Source organism: Centroberyx gerrardi, chromosome 6, assembly GCF_048128805.1.
Source record: "Centroberyx gerrardi isolate f3 chromosome 6, fCenGer3.hap1.cur.20231027, whole genome shotgun sequence".
Lineage (NCBI taxonomy): Eukaryota > Metazoa > Chordata > Actinopteri > Beryciformes > Berycidae > Centroberyx > Centroberyx gerrardi.
This window is the reverse complement of record NC_136002.1, coordinates 7,885,380-7,907,988: the sequence shown is the minus strand read 5'-3', so window position 1 is coordinate 7,907,988 and position 22,609 is coordinate 7,885,380. Positions and strand designations below refer to the sequence as shown.

The following is a 22,609-nucleotide window of genomic DNA, read 5'->3' as shown; positions in this document are numbered from 1 at the left end:
GCGTGTGTAACATCCATTTATTACCACCTTATATGACAAATCTGGAAATTACAAACATTGTTTAATTGAAACATCATCCTCAACATTTCCAAAAAAAAAAAAAAAAAAATCTAATTGAGAAAAAAAAGATTTAAGTTAAAAGGGTGACGAGTCAACCTGAGAAACGGTACACAGATGATCAACCGATCTGGAGAAAGAAGAGAAGCAAAGGGGGGACGTATACAGAAAACCTGACCATAATTATTCATCATGTAACATTGATTTACAATACAGTTTCACATTTTATCACTTCATTTGTCAAAAAAAGAGATCATTTTCACACTTTGAGAACTTTTGGTTTTGGAGAACATTACAAATCTCCATGAACCTTTGTAATAAAAAGGTCCTTTGTTTTAAAAAAATGAGCCGTTACTAAAAAAATATCACTGGAATCACACTTCAGTTCTCATGCTTTGGCTTATATCATTAGTAGACGAAGCCAATTTGAACACAACAGGAACAAATGGGGTTAAACTCTTCTGTCAATTAGGAAAAGACAAATCTACAAGAGGATCAAACTTTGGTTGCCAAAACAAGTCAGTAGCTTGGTACATCAAAAAATATTTCAAATCTGCTTTGTTCTCTGTAAAAGTGTTTTAATCTGAATCATCCCCCCCCACCTCCAAGTCATTCACAAATAGTTCTCTTTTGCAGTGAAAAATCCCATTCGTGTTTGAGTGTTATTGAAAAAAAACCCAAAACAAAAAAACGAAACAAAACAAAGCAAAAAACATAACATGACCCATAACAGCGATGATCAATATGGTAATCATAAATCAACTTCTCCAAAGATGCTGATGGATTGTATACAATTTGCTGTGGCGATCGGAGCCGACACTCACACAGACACATAGGGACAGAGAGTCCAGCCTCGGCCTTTATGAGGAGAGACCGGCGCCCGGGGCGGCTTGGTCTCTGCACACTAGTCGGCGGAGGCTGGTCGAAGGTAGGCAGCGGGAGGAGAGGAGCAGGTAAGTTCTTCTAGCACCCTGCTGGAGAGGAGAGAGAAGAGTCTCCCAGCAGACAAATACCCGTCCCCTCCTCCCGTCTGCCCCTCCCACACTTGCATCGTCCCGGCCCAGATCTTTTCATTCTCCTATTCTCCCATCCCAATATTCCTCTCCTGCCAGTTTCTTGAGGCAGAGCGGAAACGGTGCAAACTAGGAGACGCGTATGAGCGTGTGCTCGTGCGGGTCTGATCACCAGCGAGCAGGTACATGCACAAAAAGAGAGTACCCTAGAAGTCTGCTGCCGAGAGCACTAAGAAAAAACACGACTATACACTTTATTCATAATATAATCAGTTTTCCTCTACATACTACCAACACGGGGAGAGAGGGAGGGGGAGCAGATGAGGGACGGAGGGAGGGAGAGACAGACTGGTGAAGGGAGGAGGAGGTGAAAAGGAGAGAGGAGGAGGAGGAGGAGGAGAGGGTGTTTAAGCACGCTCCCCACGGATGCGGCGTGCCAGCTGGATGTCTTTGGGCATGATGGTGACACGCTTGGCATGGATGGCGCACAGGTTGGTGTCCTCAAACAGACCCACCAGGTAGGCCTCGCTGGCCTCCTGCAGACGGGACAGAGGGGAGACAATGGGGAACGCAACAGTTATCAGTTCCTGCTTGTACACTGTGTGAATGTGACGCATTTACAGGTGTTTTCTTAATATTCTCATCTTCTTATTTGCTGTATAGTGCATATATTTTGATTTTTTTTTTCACTTATCTCATAATGCATATATTTCGTATTTTTGGTACATTTTCATATTGGACATATTTTTCCATTCATTTTTTCTTTGTGTCTGTATGTTCTACTGCTGTTATTTTGCACACCCACATAGTGCCATACTTTCTTATATTTCGTTTTTCACAGTTTTATTTCATACATTTCTACGTAATGCATTCTGGTGTTGAAATTGTTGGTTACATTATGTTTAAATAACCCCTATTTGCTAATTTCTAATTTATATTCTACTTTTCTTTCTGCTTTAGCCTGTTACTATGTGCAGCTGCAACAACCCAATTTCCACATGGTGATTAAATTTTCATCTTATCTCTTATCTTATTTTCCCTTTAACATCACACCTAGTCAACATGGTTAAGAAGACACTTAAATTGTCAGGCCTTTACACTATCACATCCATGAAGAGGTTAAGTGTACAGTTGGTCCTTACACTGTTAACACTCAGTAGCACCCTATGAGCGCATAGCGTGGATTTAGTAGAGTTCTTTTTGGTTTTGTGCTACAGACCTGCAGAGCTCCGATGGCCGCACTCTGGAAACGCAGATCGGTCTTGAAGTCCTGGGCGATTTCTCTCACCAGGCGCTGGAAGGGCAGCTTGCGGATCAGCAGCTCAGTGGACTTCTGGTAACGACGAATCTCACGCAGAGCCACGGTACCTGGCCTTAAATACAGAAAAAATTGAGTCAGACAGGTATAGGAAATTGCAGAATTGAGCTGCAGAAAGTCCTCTTGTGTTAACTACATGAAAATTCCAACGACATCTATACATCTATAGGTAGTAAGATGAAATCTCACACAGGGTTCCCACTCCTTTTCACTTATGAAATTGCACAACTTTTCTATTACCTTTCCCATGACTTCTCCGTGACCAAATTTGAATGAGACTGAATTAAAAAGTTTGTTTTTCACTTCAAAAATCAAAAGGTCATAATATCATTTTAACTCTGTTAACAAAAAACAGTCAGCAACCAACAATATTTTCCTCCAACAGGGAGGCCTAGACTGTTTTGGAGCCAGCCACAGCTTTTTGTGACATTTGACAGTATTAAAGAAAAAAAAGCAACAACATTAACTTCACAAATAAAATTTCATGACTTCAAAAACTTTTCTCCCTTTTAGCATTTTTCTTAACTTCTCCATGCCTGGGAAATACAATTTTAAAATTCCTAGACTTTTCCAGGTTTTCCAGGAGTGTGGGAACCCTGCTCAAAATCTAGGGGCTGAGAGGTGACAAGTTTTATTTACTCCCTTTTTATTCCTCGATACATTTTAAAACATTTTTCATCTTATTCTCCCTGCAATTGTAAATGCATCTGGAACTCATAAGGTTTAAGATATCTGTCTGTCAGTGAAAACACTTGTGTGGGAGCCCTTGTCGTCCGTCTCACCTGTAACGATGGGGCTTCTTGACCCCACCAGTGGAAGGGGCGCTCTTGCGGGCAGCCTTTGTGGCCAGCTGCTTACGCGGGGCTTTGCCTCCAGTGGACTTACGGGCAGTCTGCTTGGTACGGGCCATGGTTACTACAGATCACCTGAAGAAGATGGAGAAAGACACAAGCGTTAGGCTGAATCACAACTGCTTCAAATTGATTAACTTGTGCAACGTGTTCCACGGTTATTATTTCTTCTTTTAAGTCATGTCCCCTTTCACCCTGCTCACTCACAAAATAAAACATTCTGAGATAGATCTGTGACCCCCACCCTTATTAAGTTAACACCAAGAATGCAAGCATAGAAAATACTGAATAGAAAAAAAAAAAAAAAAAACACAAAGCAAATGTGAATTTGAGTCGATTTTGGCTTTGTAAATTGCTTCATCTTGTTGGTGTGACACTTTTACATAACATCTTGATACTGCTGTTAACAGCGGCAACAGCAACTTCCTTGATTGACTTCCTTAAGTGATTCTTAACCTCAAAAGGGATTATCCTTGCTAAATAAAGGTTAAAAGACAGTTTTAAAAAATGATAAAGTTTTGAGAATTAACCACACAACTTCAAGGAAGTGAACTTTTAGGTAAGAATACACACAAGACATTCCCTATCATAATCAGCCAGACAGACGTCAATCAAAAATGACCGTCGATGCTATTGGCTGAAAAGGCATTACGCTGCTGTAAATATAGAACCATAGCCAATCAGCATGCAGAATTATAAAAGTGGGCGGGCTCTACAGTTCCCCGAGACTGTTGCTAGGCCCGCCTACTCCGCTCTGATGATGGCGGCGGTTTGATGCGCAAACGGGATAAAGACCCAGGGCAGAAGAGCAAAGGAGTAGCACATAAACAATGACAATTTTACAAATAACGACTGTGCCAGCGTGTCGAGCGATCAAAGAACTATAAAGAAGACATTTTAAGGAACTCATAAATAGACATAGGAAAGCTGAAAGGTCCCTAACGGCTGCGTAGAACCGAACTGAACCCGCGCATAATTTGAAACAGAATTTCCCCTCGTCTGAACGGGTGTAGAAAAGACTGCATTTTACCTTCGGTTCGATAGCCGTGTTTGTTATTTTTCCGCACGATGAAATTATAGTTTTTTCTCTATTAAATATGCCTAGAAATGTGTCAATCTGTAACTTAAAAAATCCAAAGTTCGTTCACATTCATGGTAGTATATTTCGAGGGACTTACCTAAGGGAAAAGTCTGAATAGAAGACGTGGGAAATGTTTCGCTTGTCTCTATTTTCTTCTTCGTATCTACAATGGGAAGCAGCGTCCAGCGGGAAAATGGCCGCCGCGTCAATCATCTGTCCCACAATGCAACAGTGTTTACAACATTTCTTTGGTTACTTTTGTCAGTTTGAGCCATGCTGGATACGTGCTGGAAAACACGATTTTTAGTTTATCGAGATGCTCATTAAGTTTGTAAATGTTCGTCTGCAAGTCAGTACATTTGATCTTACGTATATCTATGGCCAAGTATCTAAAATACGGACCTGCTGTTGTTTGGGTTGTCTTGCCTTTTTCCACTGATGGCATATGAATTTTACCATGATGTCATGGTTTTTCATTAGCCATACAGCAAGAGTCCAAAGTTGATATTGTATTTGTTAAAAAATATAATGGAGAACAAAGAGCAAGTAAAAATCCAGAAATCTATGTGGAAGCCATATTTTATTAAAAAACGAAACAAAAGCACATCAGGGGAGTATTCAGAGCCAGTGTTCACTCTGATAGCTGATAGTTTGGTGACCTATGTGTCTAATAATTTATCACACTGACCAAGATGCAGGGACTTTGCCATAGCTCAGGGTTTAATGAAATGACACCCCTGAATTTTAACATACCGTATGTTTGTATAATGTAGAATAATTGCCTGGTTTCTCATACTTATTTTCTCATCTGCATTATGTATTTGATTACTGATTGTGATTGAAAATAGGATCATTGTTGACTTATACAGATTTAACTGCTTAGTATTTGCTGTTATCTGCAGTTATTTTCACTCAGATTTCACAAGGCCAACTATACAGTTCCAAAAGGGATGTTTAGTTATCAATCACAAACACTGTGACTTACAAAATGAATGCATGAGCAAAGAATCTTTTTCTAGACAGCTTCATTGCCCAGCCTGTGCTCACCACTCGTACATCTTAGTTAACCACAAGAATCCGTTTATTATCATGTTTGCATGTGAATTCCGGAGTACAAATATTTGCTTTTAAAAATGACCAAAAACATAAATCAAAAACACAGTAGAAAAAAAAAATCATAGGTTATCATATCAACCTGAGAGAGGAACAAAAAGTCATAACATTACCTGGATATAATAATGTGGCTGAAAATTAAAATATGATCAACATAGGTCTGCTACATATATGCCGCTTGTAGTCTGTCAAACCATGCAGTGTCATTATAGCACAATGACGTTTCTAATTGACAACCAGAATCAAACTTTTGTGATTTCATACATTTAACAGTAACAGTAGAAATACACCATTATCGTAAAAAAACACTACTATTACATCAAATTTCTGTTTAAAAAAAAAAAAAAAAAAAAACTTTTTCAGAAGGTAAGACCCATTATATCAATGCATGTGTCTGTCCGAAGATGAAAATGTCTCAACCTTAATGCTATGTCCTATGCCGATTTGAGAACACGAGACATTCTCGACTTCGCAAAAACACCCATTCTATACAGATAACTAGGTATTCCTGTGAGCTAGCTAGTTAGACGTGAGGAGTGTAATTGTATGCGATTCAAAGTTTCAAACATACATGAACGTATTCTAAGCAAACTCTGCTACTAGTAGCACCAAAGGAGACGTGACTACACATTTTACGGTTATCACAATCATATGATATATAGAACCTCAAACCAAACTACCAACTAAGTATAGAGGAAGGAAAGGGACGAAAAGAGTGGTGAAGGGACGAGAGGATGCTCTATAATAAATGGGAGAGAAAGCGTTTTTTGTTTTTTTTATGCGCGCTCCCCACGGATGCGGCGTGCCAGCTGGATGTCTTTGGGCATGATGGTGACACGCTTGGCATGGATGGCGCACAGGTTGGTGTCCTCAAACAGACCCACCAGGTAGGCCTCGCTGGCCTCCTGCAGACGGGACAGAGGAGAAACAATGGAATTAAGGGGGAATAAAACATGGTGTCAGGTTAATAGTAACAATAAACCAGCAAGAGGCAATTTAACCTGATAATATATTTGTATCATGCCAGTAAAACCTTATCTAATGAAATCCTTTTGCTGAAATGACCCATCCCCCTTGCATGCAACAGCCCTCCCTCCGTCCCTCCCTCCCTCTCTATCTGTTCCACTGACCTGCAGAGCTCCGATGGCCGCACTCTGGAAACGCAGGTCGGTCTTGAAGTCCTGGGCGATTTCTCTCACCAGGCGCTGGAAGGGCAGCTTGCGGATCAGCAGCTCAGTGGACTTCTGGTAACGACGGATCTCACGCAGAGCCACGGTACCGGGCCTGCAGATGGGGAGAGGCACAAAATGAGATATAGGGGAAAATTTGAGAAGGAACCTGCTTTATTGTGAATTGAAGTTCTTCTCCTTGAGGTTCAGCAGACTATATTGCAGAATACATGATTCTTGTGCACTTATATTCATGTTCAGCTTGCACCCTCTGTTGCTTATTGTTGGTAGGACAGGTGCATGCTTGAGCACACTGTGTACTCCGGTCTCAGCTGCTTTCCACTACTAAGGATTTGACACTAGTGGGTAGATTTTCAGCTCCACTCCAATTATTGATTAAAAAAAAAGTGTTTTAAGTGTTTTTTCAAATTACAATCCAAGTGTACTGAGAACATGCATACTGTGTTAATGTTTTGTGACAAAGTTGTTTCTTTGTTTTGTTTTGATATTAGCTGAGTTAACTGCATTAGTAAGCAAGCTAAAATGTCTGTACAATCTGTTTCTTGGGAACTGGAGAGAAATTGTAGAATATACAACTGTGTCAGCTGTGTTTGAGTTTATAGTGACAGGTGTAATAAAGGGCTGTGAAGAAATGCATGAAACTGTGGCCGATCTGGTGTTGTTCCTCTTGCCAGCACTAATAGACAGGCTGCATTTGCCCTCACCTGTAACGATGGGGCTTCTTGACCCCACCAGTGGAAGGGGCGCTCTTGCGGGCAGCCTTTGTGGCCAGCTGCTTACGCGGGGCTTTGCCTCCAGTGGACTTACGGGCAGTCTGCTTGGTACGGGCCATGGTTACTACAGATCACCTGAGGGGAGATAGGAGGGTTTGTTTCAGTAAAGTCATTACAAAGCTTTTTTTTAAGGCTCAGGGTTGTTGAAAATGAAAATGTCAAAGCTAAAAAAAATAATTTGCCAGCTGTATCTATCATGACTTAAAAGTTTACATTAAACATGACAGTTACTATCCTGAAGTTAGAGTGGGCTAGAAAACAAAATATCTGCACTAGCAGCCTAAAATATGTCAAACTGTATCCAAGGCAGCTTATGCAATGACTGGAAACAAGAAGGACATCGAAGGTAGCGAATCACAGTCGAGCTCTTTATCACCTAAACCAATAACAATCCGTATATGAGCTTCAGGGGCGGGATTTTCTGAGCCTTTACACCAATAACAACGACACAATCGACCGTCTAGCACCGCCCCTTGCGCACTGAATGTGGGTCTGTTCGTTTCGTTCATCTGAATTCCCCGGGTAAGCACGAGACTTGATTTTTTATTCAAAATAAGCTATTTCGCAGGAAAACCAAGGGACGCCGCCCGCGCGGGCTACTCGATGTCAGCAAACCAGCACACCTAAAGATGATGGCTGGCTGCTGGCTAGAAGAATGTAAACGGGAAGGAAAAATCGTTGTAGCAAACGAAGAGGGTGATGATAAAAACGACCGAACAATATAAAAACTGCGGCATGAAACTGGAATATACATTTTGAAGACGACACTAGACATGTCAATGGAGCTATTGGTGAACAATATTTTGTCAGATGACCCCTCACTTTAGGCGCATTTCCGAGTCAAATTCGACCAGATCACAAGTGCTTTTAGGTCCCTGACTCCCCGAGCAAGCAGATAATAGCTCGTCTGCTTTGCGTTTTCTTTTTCACCAAAAATAAACGAAAAAACATGTCAACCCGAGAACTAAAAAACATTAAATGATAGATTGGAGTTTTATTGAAAAGGTGACACTTACCTTTGAAAACTTAGTGAAAGATAACAGCTCAAAATTGTGAATTTATTCTGGAGTCTCTAAAGCGTTGTTCTCGCAATAAAATGAAGGGAGGAAAAAAAGGAAAAAGAACATAGGAAAGCGATAGGAGACACGTTTCCCATAATGCATTTGGGACAAACATATTACATACATACGTTACAGCAACATGATAAACAACTGCATGACCTGACCCACATTCATGCAACAAGTTTTGCACATTTCTGTTTATCGACAGTTCTGGTTAGTTAAGTATTAATTATTTATGTAATTGAGCATTTTAATTTTAAAGAAAAAAAAGTGAAGCACTGTCAGTTTTCAAGAGAAAATATAAAATGGGTGCCACTGAGCCCATGTGTCCAGACTGCTAGCACTATATTCATTGTATTACTTTTGTGTTTATTAAGTTATCAAAATAATAATGATCATTTAAAAAAATCATATGATTCCTTATTGTCTGAATATCACCTAAAACTATGCCACCACAATCATCACATTTTAAATACGAATAATTTAAGATAGTCTTAATAAATATGATGCACTGAAAGACAAAAAAAATGTTTTAAAACTTTTACTTATAAGGTGACGTCCTAACATCTGCGCCGCCATTTACACTGTCAGTCCTGCAGGTGGCGCCACCACGGCTCAACTCCACCGCCTCGGTACTAAAGAAGAAGAAACGCGTCGTGTTATTCTCCAACATGGCGGCTGCCAGGAGGCTAAAACGCGTGGTGGCTGCGCAGCCAGGTTTTTTACCTGTAAAGTCCTCCACAAACCCCGAGGATTTGTTCAGCAGTCGGAGAAAACGTGTTAATAAGAATAAGAAGAAGAACTGGAACAAACACAGCGACGTTCAAGATGTCGAAGAGTTTCTAGACGACGTCCGGCTCCAGCAGAGGACTACAGGGTAGGTGTACGAGGAGTAGATAACAAAATGTTAATATCGACGAGGTGTAAGATGGACAGACTCCAGATTGTGACTCTGGCTTAAACTTGGCGTGTGAGAATTTCTTTACACTAACGTTATATTTTCAGCAGCCCTGTTGATGAAGGCATCTTGCATGGGCCTGTATGGCTATTAGCCTCGAGACATGCTGTTCTCCTGCATGGAGACAGTCTCACGCCAAACTCCATTTAAAAAAAATAAAAAAAAGTCTAGAAATTCAGTGTTGCTTTGATTAACAAGCACCATTGTGTTAGCAAGTCCTCCTGATTTCTAATAAGATAAACAAACAATGAAAATCTTACGCGCCCCGTGTTTTCCCACTAGTGCTAAGCTGGCACTTTCAATTTGTTAGTCTTGTCTTAAAAAACTAACTTAATGCCACATGTTACAATGATTTTAGATAATGTTTGTCCACCAATTGTATCTGCCATTAGTTTTTTTTTTAAATAGAAATTCCCAACATCTAGTAGAAACTTGAAATCTCCCTATAATAATCCATTTGATACCCTTTCAAGCATTGAAATCACTGGAATCACTGGAAATGTTTCTGTTTCTTCAGTGGTCAGCCTCATATGTGTAATAATCTGATGTTTCTGTCTGACAGGGGTCTGCTGTCTGAGAAGTCAGATGACAGTCTGTTCTTTCTGGATGTTGGACACCAGAAGAAAACCACACAGAAGGGTAAATAATAACTCCACATTGTTGTCAACCACTGTTCAGCTTTTGACTACGGTACTATTCAGTAGGTAGAATGTAATTGTGAATAAAGACAAAAGTGTAGCCCTGCATTTTTCAAACTAGGGTATGTGTAAATGAAAAGCTTGGTCGGTGCTTTTGGACATCGATCGGTGTAGAGATTTGTTTGTGTATCTGCTTGTTGGTACTTTGTTGGGTGAGGCTGAATTCTCTCTCTTCTCTGTGAAGCGGAGGAACCTGAAGAGGGGAAGAAGAGGAAAAGGAAAGCGTCTCGCCCTCTGAGGATCGACCTGATACTGCAGCACGACTCCCTCGTCCCGCCGCCTAAAGAGTCAGTTCACGTTGTCATGGCCTTCTGTCCTCTACCCTCCCTCTGTGGCTAGATTCATACTTAATCAGTCATTATCAGACGAAATGGCACACAGTTTGCTCTCTTGAATTGTTAATGCCTTTTTTGGTGGATTGTAGTTACAAACCAGCTCTTTCAAGAGTATGAATCTAGCCTTCCCCTGCTATACTCTCACCTTTCCTATTCCTCCTGCCTGTCCCCTAGCTTTTCAGTCTAGCCAACCCATGCATGTTTTTTGAGTCCAATACTGAAAACTGGGAAAGATTAGATCCACCTGATATATTTCCAGTATATCGAAACATCAGCCTTGCCCTACTTTTTCTCAGGTTTTTGAGAACTGTGTGTTTCCAGTGATGATCTCATCCTTGCGCTCCCAGTATTCCCTTCATGGGAATGTGAAGACCAACATGGAGCTCAGGGGTCTGTTATGTGAACGGCCCCCTGGGGATCTGAGAATACGCACACACACTACAGTGTAGCCGGTGTTCAGTCACACAGGCTTAAGCATCCAGTGAGAGACAGAGTAGCTGCCTTCCCCTGTTTGAATTGCATCACTTCCTACTGCCTTCCTGCATCTACTTCACCTCCTCTGTCGCTTCTCCCTTTCCCTGCATCTCACCTCGCCTTTTTTCCTAAACCACATTTTCCACGAGTCCTCATCTCTCATCTGCCCTCTCCCCAGTGTGTTGGCCCACCAGCAGCCCAATGCCAAGAAGCTCCGTCGCATCGCCCAGAAGGCCGAGCAGCTGGCGGCCAAAGGCGTGGTGTCGCGCAGTCAGAAGCGGCTGCTGAACAGACGGCCGGTCGACAAGACGGCCAAGAAGGCAGCGACAGAGGCCAACAACAACCCAGACAGAGGCTACTACGACCTGTGGGGACAACAGTGTGAGTTGTGTGTGTGTGTGTGTGTGTGTGTGTGTGTGTGTGTGTGTGTGTCCGTCTGTCCAGTGATGATCCCATCCTTGCGCTCCCAGTATTCCCTTCGTGGGGATGTGAAGACAAACGTGGAGCTCAGGGGACTGTTATGTGAACGGCCCCCTGGGGATCTGAGGATACTGAAAGATACACATGTAGAAATAAAGTTTAGAGATTGTGTATGATCCACATGTTCCAAATGGGGGGTGTAAGGCTGGATGGATATTACAAGATTTCCTCAAACTTTTTGAGCTGATCTCCATCAGTTGGCTGGATCTCCAAAACAGGAATCCACCAGGGAAAACGTTGATGCAGGCTTTTCATGGTTTTGTGAAATGGCGAGGGCTGGCCTAATTGGAGTCCGCATTTCAACACACAAGGCTTGATTTAACCATATTTAGTCCCAATGTAGGCCACACCAACCAAATTTAGAAGTTGAGGGTGAGAGTCCTTTGCCATAGTCATTCTCATAGGCTTTCTCTGAGCCCACTGTTTCGGGCAACTGTGCTGAATAGAAACATAGCTACTTGGACTGGAAGATGCGGTCAGGATTTTGGCCATCTGAACTTTTCATATATTCACGAATGTTCTTGAAAAGTTGGACTTGTGGATGTTAAATAAGCTTTTTTTTCTCCCTTTCTTTCTTAACCCGTTACAGTTCAAAATTGATTTTGCTGCAGTGTCTGCAGACAAAAATAATATTCAGCTGTCATATGCTGCCAGTCATTGTATCGAAAGCTCAAACATGAAATTTCAGAGAAAAATGTCTTGAATTGAACAAATCACCATGTAAACAAAACCAGCAAAAGGACAACTGTGTTTCAAATGGGGGCGCCAGACAGCAATTATGGAATTAAGTTCAGTTAAAAGTATTGAGTATAACAGAACCAATTCATATGTATATTTGTAACCGTTTTATTTTTCATAATGCAGCCAAAGATGCAGCTGACCCCTGGTACCTTCAACAGACTGGCAAGAAGCTTGTCAAGGTGAGAGTGAATGTATCTGGGTGATGGTTTTCAAACTGAAATGTTTTTATACAGTTTGGTGAAGGTTTAATCAAATGAGCTGCCAGCAGTGCGTCACTAATAAAGAAGGCTCCTTATTTATTTGCCACCAGTGTGAGTTTGACTATTATTTGTGTGTGTTGGTTGGAGTTTGACTGATGTGTCGTTGTTCTGTCAGCGTCCAGAGAAGCTGAATGAGAAGCCGTCGGTGCTCCCTGCAGTGGAGGTGATCGCTCCTGGAGGATCCTACAACCCAGACTTCTTCTCCCATCAGGTAACCCACCACTCTGCTCCCTCAGTCAGCCTCAGACTAGAGCAACGCCACCTGCTCATGTGTCAAGTTGACTGCTGCAGAGAGTAGGGCTCGTACCAACGTTTTTTTTATTTAATTTTTTTCTTTAAATATCTACTATCTAAACTCAGTAGAAGGTCTTGAATACATTTAAATACAACATTGTGCATCTTAAGAGGTCTCTTGTTGAGGTTTCTTAGTGTGATGTTTTTTTCCAGTGAGAAATAAGCTCAGTCGTGCAGACTTATGTTCTGACAAGTATATAGTTGTTTTCATGTTTATTTCAACTGTGAATTTGGTCTTTATATTTCACTCTAACTAGCATCAAAAAGTCTAATATTTACCTTGGTGAACCTTGCAGACACCCAGAGTACTCACCAAATCACATGACAGAGTTTCAAAACATGTAGATATTCAATGGGAACTTAGGATACTTTCAAAGAAATATATTGAACTTCTAATAAATTCATTGTTCATAGCTTTTCTAATAGCAAAGCAGCAATGCGAGGGACCCATCTATTTGTCTACATTTTGTAGACAATTAAGAATGACAACAATATGGTTACAATTAGACTCCTGCAAAGCAAACAATGACTTGTGATACTGAGTCTACCAACTTGCATGCTTCAAACGAAGGTGCTAATTGTGCTAACCAACTCAAAGATGTGTAATGTTTTTCCATAATTTGTTTTAGTGCTGTGTTGACTCACCTTGCTATACAAGTACTGGGGTAACTATTCTAACTAAAGCCAGCCCCTTTAGTTATGTTGTTGTTGTTGAAATGATGAGCCTTCCTGACATGCCACTGACACCGTACCATCTTAATCTCTCTCTTGCTCTGTTAACCCAGGCCTTGCTGCTGGAGGCCCATGAGGTGGAGGTGAAGAAACAAAAGGAAGAACAGAAAATAGAGAAACAGCTGGCTGTCAACGAAGAAGACATAGCTACAGAGGTACATGTTTGGCGTGTTGTTAGTCCAGCAACTGTGATGATCTCCCTGCTCAATGCTGTAGAAGCTTTGATCATGGATTTAATCTGACCCGTGTTTGCATGTGTGCAGGAGACAGTCTTCCAGGAGCAGGTGGAAGGCCTGGTAGAGGAGGAGGAGGAGAAAGACCCTAATGAGGAAGGGGATGACGTGCCAGTGGGAGCCATCTCATTGGCCGCGAAGAAGACGGAGAGACAGAGGAAGAAAGAGAGGGCTGACAAGATAAAGGTACATACAGTGTTCACTACATACACAAACCTAACCACTAGCTGTACCGTTCACTGTAGCACGCAGCTTGTGAAAGACTTCACCATGCTACATGGCTCCTTATGATGTTAATGATTAATCGACGATCGATTAATCACTGTTAATAATTTGATCGATCAAGCATGTATTAATCGATAATGTACGTTATGTGCTATTTCTCATTTTTTTCGGAAATGATTTACCGCCACAAGGGCGCAATTTAACTTTCACCGCCTATACAGAGGTAGAAGAAAGCCAAGCAAGCAGGCGGAAGCATTACACCCGAAAAGACAACAGTGTTCATTGTAAACATTGTAATACAAAGTTGAAATACAGCACCTCTACAAGCACAATGAAAGAGAATGCATTCCCCCGGCTGGCGAAGTTGGCGCGACACTATTTGTGCCTCCCGACCCGGGACAGCTGTTCCCCCGGAGTGTGTGTTTCAGCGGATGGACCGACTGTCACCAGGCTGCGCACTGGACTCATCCCTGACCACGTAGATACGCTCTTATTCTTAAATAAACCAGTAGATTGTCGTGCCATTGTTTCCAATACATAAACTGTGGCAGCACCACAATATCGGCACAGCCGGCACAACATAAACAGTTAATCAATGTATAGAAATTGATCTAAATCTCTCTGTAATGAGTCTAATGTGCGCATCATGTCATGTCTGTCATTTGGCGATGCAGTAGCTCTGTACTCAACCTGACAGTCCGTCTCCCGTTCTGAAAACGTTCGTAAAAAAATATAAAATTCCACAATTTCTCTGAACTCGCATGTGTTGTAACGGTAAAGAGTAACTTGATACTTTTCAATTGGACAATTCTAACGCTGCTCAACACTCAGAAAGTTAACATGAGTGCAGTGCAGAGACTTCATTGCATATTCCACCAGTTCCACCGGTTCCGTTGGACACAATGTAAAGACAATTTAAAGTAATGAACCCTAAAGAAAGTACATTTTCAGCCTGTGGGAAACACTGACGTCCGTTGTCGGGAGTCCCGACTCTTTTGAATTGCGCTTGGTTGATTAACTTGTTGAGTAGGCCTAAAGACAGGTGTAAAAACACGCATTTTCTATTTTCTGTGTCAAAAGCTGTTTTTTACATAATGATTAATCGATTAATTGATCATTAACGTGACCGACAATCGATTAAGGAAATTTCTGAAAATTTGCATCCCTATTCAACATACATTTTATTCATATCAGCAGGTGCTGCATGCAGTTCGTACAGTTTCTACAATTGGTTAATTTCACAATCGCTCACTGACATATAGAATCATCACTTCTTTTGCATTACTCGGCTGACATCTTTGCCATACTAAATGTGGAACAGAGTCTAACATCTTGACACTTGAAGTGTGGTGATGTTGGCGAAATATAGTCTTAATTAATTTAGTGAAGTCACACACTGTACACTGTAGGCAATAACCAAGCAGTAGGACACTTGCTGGATCCAGCTACGAGCTTCTTTGAAAACCTCATATTTCCTAAAATTTAATGGAGTTATTTGACAGAATAATTTATCAAACAAAACACTGCAAGATTTATGCTGTCTTCAAGTGCTCTCAGAAATATTGCAGTTGGCCGCACATGAACGGTCAAACAAAGTTGTTTATACAACTATGAATTTTCTATGATGGCTGGGTTGCTAAGATGTGACATTTAGGGAATGTGTCTTGAGGAGGGAAAATGCCAGACAGCACGGAAGCCAATAATAGCCAAAAGTTGTTGAATACTACATCACTTGTACTAGCAAATGAAAACATCAGTTACATAGCTGCTGTACATTTTCTCCAGTCAGTCATCCCTTTTGCTACATGGTCCGTTTATTATCGACCAAAAGCGCAGCAAGTTGTATTTATGAACCGGGAAGTTGGAACTTTACTAGTGGGGCTTGATGACAGTATTACTCTTCAGAGACAAGTTTGGAATTGCAGTGTGTGCAATCCTTGATGATTATATAGAAAGCAAAATGTTACATACTCACTAAACACACCTGCAGCTAAAACCTGTGAGAGGTTTTCAAACCGCTCCCAAAACCAGGAGTTAAGTTGTTCAAAGTAAAGCATTTTTGCGACTACTGGAAGTCTGGATTCTAATGGCTTTCAGGAAGCATTCTCAAAAAGTTGCCAAGTTCAAATGTGTATGAGGCCTTTGTTTCTGGGTGAGCCACAAGTTTTACAACAAAACGCATGTCAACAAGTGGTGTTTAGAATCGAGACACGTGCCCTTCCCTTTCTCCTCCTTTCCTCTTTTCGAGATCTAATCGTCCATCTCAACCGTTCTCCTCCTCTTCCCACCCCAGGAGCAGCGGCGGCAGGCCAACAGACAGCAGACGGACCGGCGGCAGCAGCTCTTCCAGCTTCGCTCCATCAAGGCCTCCATCAAACAGGTGGAGCAGAAGACCAAGGAGAGACAGAAACAACGCAAGGCCAATCAGGAGGCCCAGAAAGCCCAGCCCAGACGCCTCGGCAAACTCAAGTACGCAACCCAACAATCTCCTCCTATCTGCTGCTAGATGTTAAAACTATTAAACACTTAGGCCTGTTTTTAATCTCCAATATCTTCCTTGATCCGCAGAAAAAAATCTAGTTTCTGCAAGCTACAAAAGTGTGTGCGTTGGCAAAATGTTGTTCATAATGTGAACTTTAGTTATTGTAAATGTTCTTGTCGTTGCTGGAGACAACCTCAGTTTTCTATTGGAAGCTTGGTAATAGTCACTTTGTAGAAGAATAGAAGGAGTAAAAAAAACAATATTTAAATAACTTGGTGCTTCCCACATTGTCCCCAGTGATGATGTCTGTATCCAAACTGTGAGTGAGCAGGCAGTTAAGAAGGATTTGCATGTTAAGCTTCATTCCAAGTCATGGAAATGTACTCCTTTGAATGTTTATCACTGATTGTCTCAGTAGCGGGCAGTATGTGGACTGTGTAGCAGGGACTGAACTGTTTATTTCGCCATGGTAAACAGTTGCTGTTTCTTCCTCTGCAGGTTCCAGGCTCAGGACCTGGAGGTTCAGCTGAGTGACGAGTTGGCCGGCTCCCTACGACAACTCAAGGTACCTCACTAACTGGTATAATAGTAATACCTGGCAATGCATGCTTGCACGTCCACTTTGCGGACAGAGTCTTATTTATCTGTATTAAGTTTTGGTGCGTTTGGTTGGTGTAGTTACTTGTATTATCTTCAGTTCTCTCTATTGTCGTATTCTTAGCTATATCCTGTCCTCTGCTGCAGCAACAACCCAGTTTCCCCTCAAGGATCATTAAAGTTTCATCTGATCTCATTACCAGTGGCAGAGTCTAGGCCCTCCTCTCTTTCCCCCTACCATTATTTCTCTAAATGGCACTTAAGTCAGCCTTTGTAGTGCGAACGGGATTTTTAAAATCGGGGTGGGAATTGTGCATTGAGCGATTGCAGTGTGACGTTTGTCTCACATGGACTTGTCTGGGCTTGTGTCTTCCCTCTTCACCACTTGTAATGCGGCGGCGCTGCAGCCAGAGGGCAGCGTCCTCAAGGATCGATTCAAGAGTCTGCAGAAGAGGAACCTGATTGAACCAAGGGAGAGAGCCAAGTAAGGAACCTCTGCTTTACTCTTTACGTCACAGCTTGTCAGACGTCCCAGTGACTTGCAAACCAGTAACATGCAGATTCATAAAGTGTATGAAAGCACTCTTTTTGGTAAAATATCTTCCATGTACATTTCCTACTCGCATCTCATTGTTCTCCTCTCTATTACCCCCCCTTCCCCCTTTTCTTAGGTTCAAGAGGAAACACAAGCTGAAGTACGTGGAGAAGAGGGCTTTCAGAGAGATCACTTAATGCCGACCCACCAGACCACAGGACCTGAACACCAGGAGAAGCTGGCCGATGTTCAGAAACCACAAGTGCAACATTATTGAACTGTTCAAACACAGGCGCTGCAACAGAATGACTGTTTCAGGCCCGCCGGACCCATTTGAAGGTCTCAGTACTTGTGTCAGTAATCACTGTGATGATTACAACTGCTAAAATGAATACGCTTCCCACAACGGTGGAATTCCAACTTTGTGATATTTAAAATGAGACTGAAAGCGCTGGAGATGTGTGTGCCGTTTGACTCATGGTGTATTTGCTGTACTGTGTCTACAGTGCCTTGCAGTTTTATACGCCGATCACTTGTTATTAACAATTATATTCATATAATGCCTGCTCCGTGTGTATTTTATAATATCCCCTATCACTCTGAAACCTCACTGTCATCACACCTGTTAAATCTGTGACACAAGCAGATGCGTCGGAGTGGGAGCCATGTGCATTAGAAAGGTTATCTAAGGGTTATTACTGTACGGCCGGGTCTGCTGAGGCTGGGGCCAAGTGTCAGTGTGTCACTGCATAAAGACTTAATGCATAGGTTAATAGCAGGGTCAGTTATAGGAAGTGTCAATATCCACTGCATGGATATCGCCCGGGGTTATGTCAGTTCTATATATAGTGTATAGATGAGTCTAATTTGCCAGGATTACTGTAACACTCTGAATATGTAAACGGCCTACATCGTGACTTTCTTGGTGAAAGCTGGATGGGTTAAATCAGAATGTAGTAAAAAATAATGAATGAAATTGGTGAGTTTTCAAATTCATCGCTATTCCTGGGTGATTTTTACCGCAGTGTCGACTTGGTTCTTTCATGCTCTGTCCTCGAGGTCGCTCGAGGTAAAATGACAGGAGTTGAAACATTCATTCAGTCGTTCGCATAATCTAGGGACTTTGTCGGCATCTGCTTTGGATGCCAAGCAGATTAACATACTCTTCTACAGACAGACCTGCAACAGTATGAACAGTTATTAAAAAGCATTTAGGGAAGAGGCAAAATGTGTTCATGAGCATGTCCAAAATCTCTACATGCTTTTTTTTTTTTTTTTTTTTTTTAACGTCCATAATCGGATTAATTCATTAATAAAGTAAGGTTAAACTGCAGTTGTTTAATAGATTGTTGCGTGTCAGGTAAAAAAGCAGACAGCCAGGCTCGGGGAAGTTGGCATGTGATAATTGATTTCAACCCACTGGCTTAAACCATAATTGCCTTCAGTGTCCTGCTGGTGTGGACAAGGACACACACACACACACACACACAGTCCCCTGGTGCCTGAAGCTGTGCCAAAGCCTCTTATCCGTTAATCAGTGTGAAAATGTAATCTTTTACCTTCAGAGTCCACAGAGGCCCCCCACTCACCTAGCTGCCCAAAAGAGTTGATCTAGCACTCTCTCTCTCTTTGTCTCTCATACACACACACATGCGCAAGTGTGTTCTGGACCCTGGAGCACTGGGCTCCCACAGTTAATCATGTCAATCCTGCTGTTCAATACACATTAGACCACAGACAAACATTGATAATATTTTGCCCTAAGAAAACCCATCCATTGTTTTTGTATTTGGTTCTGAGTGATTATAGAATTACATAGCTGTAGGCTAGAGTGGAGGCAGTGAAACCTCTAATCAAATCACTCATCTTTATACATTCTCTTAATGTGCTTATTTCTAGTGACTGAAACAACGGTATAATTAAAGTATTCCTCATGTCGCTCGGGGCCCCCTGGAGGTCTCTGGACCTTACTTTGGGAACCACACATCTGATTTACGTTACCCCTTGATGTTCATGCTTAACCTGTCAGTCTGTCTGTCTGTCTGTCTCTGCAACTTATAGCCTTGTCTGTCTCAATGGTTTATCTGTCTTTTCTATGTATGTCTTTCCATTTATCTGTATGTGCACAATGTATCCTTTATGAAAAATAACTATAATCTGCTAACGTTTTTTTAATTGTAGCCCACTACACAAATATCTCAGCAAATCTATAGCTTCCTATAGGAATATTATAGTTAACATAGAGGATACAGAAATACCATAAAGAGTAGTAAGTGTTCATTATGGCAGCTGGATATACTGTATGTTGTTGATATGTAAATCAGAGGGGTATTCTAGGAAGCTAGATTATGGAGTTTCAGATGTCATGAATGTGGCTCACCTTTAAGTGAGGTAGGCCTGCATCACCATGGTAACTGCACACCTAACCAGCTTATGTTCAAGCTATTGGACCCACACAAACAAAAAACTCTGGAAAAATGGCATCACCATTCATAGAGGATCATATGTATCACATTTGTAGAGGTTCATATTTATGAAAATAACCTTTATTGTAAAACTCTCACTTACAAAACCAGATATGAACAGAAGCACTCAAATCAAATGAATGAGACAAATAATAAAAACTCTACAGGGAGATACTATTGAATTAACAGACAGTAAGAAGATCAGAGATATATTAACTGTTTGTAGTGTTTCCAGGCCATTTGCCCACTCTGACTGTAAAAGAGAGCTTCTAACAAATAGCTGGTAAGTGACATTACTTCACTATAATGATTAATAATGAATGACATTTACAGTTGCATATCAAGTGCACTGAAATTCCTTTATAGGATTCCCAGAGTGATTGGTCCATACTGCACCCTTTTCACTGTTACAATGTATTGCTCATATGTATTCATGATCACACGTTGTTGTTCTTTAGAGAAGAACATACCGTACATGTTAGTAATCAATTTCTTTCTCATACTTGCCATTTTTACAGTCTACTGAACTGTTGTGTGTAATTTCCCCATGGTGATCAGTTTCATTTTATCTTAAATCAGCTGCTCTGGATCTGCCCATGTTGCATGTGATTAGCCATTTGTTCCAAACCCCGCCCCTTTCATGTGAACGCGCTGATAGTTGACAGAGCCAGTTGATTACCACTGTCATTGTTTGGTTTTGTGAAGCCAGCTATCGCAGATATACCCTGATGATGTTGAACTGGCTTTGTGACATAGAGCACAAGTTTATTTAGCGCTACTAGTCACCATGGATTAATGTAATTGTCTCCCGACCTTGTCCTTACAGGGACATTAGAGGAATATTATAGTGTTTTGTTTTGTTAGGATTGTGCCAGACAGAGGCAGATTGCAGCTGAGTTGTGTGTGTGTGTGTGTTTTTCCCCCTTTTCCCTTACTCTCCTCACGTGTGAGACGCGGATGCTGCCAGATTGTCTCGGCATGGGGTGGAATAGATTACGAGTGTGTGCTGTCACTCATTACCTCCTTCAGACTAGATTACTACTCCGGTCTGCGGTCTGCGGAGTGACAGAGGAAGCCACTGAAACACTCATCTGCAACCAACAGAGCTGCTTTCAGACAGTGATGGAACTGACATCAGAAAGATATTTACATCCTGATTTCATAAAATGATGCAGGTGGCAGCTATGGACGACTGCGGATGTCGTCTCAGTTTTGATTTTAGTGCTGTATTTACACAGGTTTTCAACACTGGTGCAGGCTGTCATATCAGCATCTATTCAAATCAAAATGTTTGCTGGGAAGTCACATGCGTTGGCGCAGGGGCCTCGTCTCACATGTTGTCAAGGGGACCCGCGATTTCTAGCAGCGCCCCTGCCTGCATCACTTCTTCATTATGCTGGGTTCACGGTTTGGTGGCCATGTCAATGAGGAGAGCCAGCAGTAAGGATAGACACACACACACACACACACACACACACACACACACACACACACACAGTCCACAAATGTAATATTCATACATGTATAAACTTGCCCCCAGTGATACCTTGCGATGTTCGGTCCTCTTTAAAAAACACAAGTCCTGCATGAGTAGAGAGAGAAAGAGAGAGAGAGAGAGAGAGAGCCTCAGCTGAGTAAATGACTCTAAATCTTGATGATTGTCACTAATTCCAGTTCCATCACACACACACGCACACACACTCTGTCACGCTCTCTCTCTCCATCACACCCTTCCCCTTTTCTGCTTCAGTATCCTTGCATAGCCTCAGCTTTGCTTCCCTTGTCTCCTTGGCTGAATGGGCGCGTGTGTGTATATATGTGTGTGTGTGTGTGTGTGTGTGTGTGTGGATATATATACATATATGTGTGTATGTAGACAGCTAGGATCATTCTTGCTCACAACAAAATGGAAAAAAATAAGAATCAATACACACACACCCTGGGAGAGAGAGGATGATGTACAATAAGCGTAAACAAGAAATAAATGGAAGAAGGAGGGGAATGGAGGGAGGAAGCAAGAAGAAGGGATGATGAGGGTTGAGAGAGAGAGAGAGAGAGAAGAGTGGGGAATGGTTTGTGTGGTGGTGATGGTGGTGGAGCAGGGAGAGATGAAGAGGAGAGAGGGAGGCAGAGAGAGAGGAAGGGATAAACAGAGCGATGGAGAGAGAGTGGAGGGAAAGAGAGAGAGAGTGAGAGAGAGAGAGGAGGGGGGAGGAGCAGAGAGATGATTCCACTCTCTAATCCTCTAGACACACGCACGATCTGGCTGCCTACTGGCTGAGAGAGAGAGAGAGAGAGAGAGAGAGAGAGAGAGAGAGAGAGAGAGAGAGAGAGGCAGGTGGAGGGCGCAAACAGAGAGAGAGAGAGACAGAGAGAGAGGGAGTGTGAAAACCAAGATGAGGGGAGAGATGAAGGGAGGAGAAGAAAGGAGAGCTGCCTCTCACAAACCACACTGAGAGCGAGAGAGAGCGAAAGAGAAAGCGAGGGAGTGAAGAGGAGGAGTGGAGAAACCAGCGATTCACGCACAGTTTGGTAGCGGAGGGAGCAGAGGAAGAGGAGGAGGAGGAGGAGGAGAGCGACGCTTCAGTCCAGCGCCGCCTGAACGGAACCAGGAGAGAAGGAAGGAGCAGCGGAGAGAGAGAG

The 22,609-nt window shown here is 42.1% G+C and overlaps 3 protein-coding genes across 4 annotated transcripts; 1 reads left to right on the top strand and 2 right to left on the bottom strand.

The window, feature by feature from the left end:
• On the bottom strand, nt 1-4,553 carry LOC139910036 (histone H3.3A). The gene is made up of 4 exons (XM_071897227.2): nt 4,418-4,553; nt 3,171-3,314; nt 2,290-2,443; nt 1-1,606 (listed from the first exon to the last, which is right to left on the bottom strand). The coding sequence occupies exons 2-4, from the start codon at nt 3,296-3,298 to the stop codon at nt 1,478-1,480; spliced, it is 411 nt and encodes a 136-aa protein (XP_071753328.1). The 5' UTR covers nt 3,299-3,314; nt 4,418-4,553; the 3' UTR covers nt 1-1,477.
• Nucleotides 4,554-5,383: 830 nt separating this feature from the next.
• On the bottom strand, nt 5,384-8,558 carry LOC139910035 (histone H3.3A). Its single transcript, XM_071897226.2, has 4 exons — nt 8,413-8,558; nt 7,328-7,471; nt 6,564-6,717; nt 5,384-6,338 (listed from the first exon to the last, which is right to left on the bottom strand). The coding sequence occupies exons 2-4, from the start codon at nt 7,453-7,455 to the stop codon at nt 6,210-6,212; spliced, it is 411 nt and encodes a 136-aa protein (XP_071753327.1). The 5' UTR covers nt 7,456-7,471; nt 8,413-8,558; the 3' UTR covers nt 5,384-6,209.
• Nucleotides 8,559-9,083: 525 nt separating this feature from the next.
• nop53 (NOP53 ribosome biogenesis factor) lies at nt 9,084-18,746 on the top strand. Of its 2 annotated transcripts, none has more exons than XM_071897310.2 (12): nt 9,084-9,334; nt 9,978-10,054; nt 10,301-10,400; nt 11,101-11,303; nt 12,267-12,322; nt 12,519-12,614; nt 13,483-13,584; nt 13,693-13,848; nt 16,181-16,356; nt 16,868-16,934; nt 17,374-17,450; nt 17,638-18,746. In XM_071897310.2, exons 1-12 carry the CDS (start codon nt 9,129-9,131, stop codon nt 17,696-17,698), a joined length of 1,377 nt encoding a protein of 458 aa, XP_071753411.2. In that variant the 5' UTR covers nt 9,084-9,128; the 3' UTR covers nt 17,699-18,746. The 2 variants fall into 2 exon arrangements, with proteins under 2 accessions (XP_071753411.2, XP_071753410.2); XM_071897309.2 differs by having other exon boundaries at nt 9,086-9,334; nt 10,298-10,400.
• Nucleotides 18,747-22,609: the final 3,863 nt, after the last annotated feature.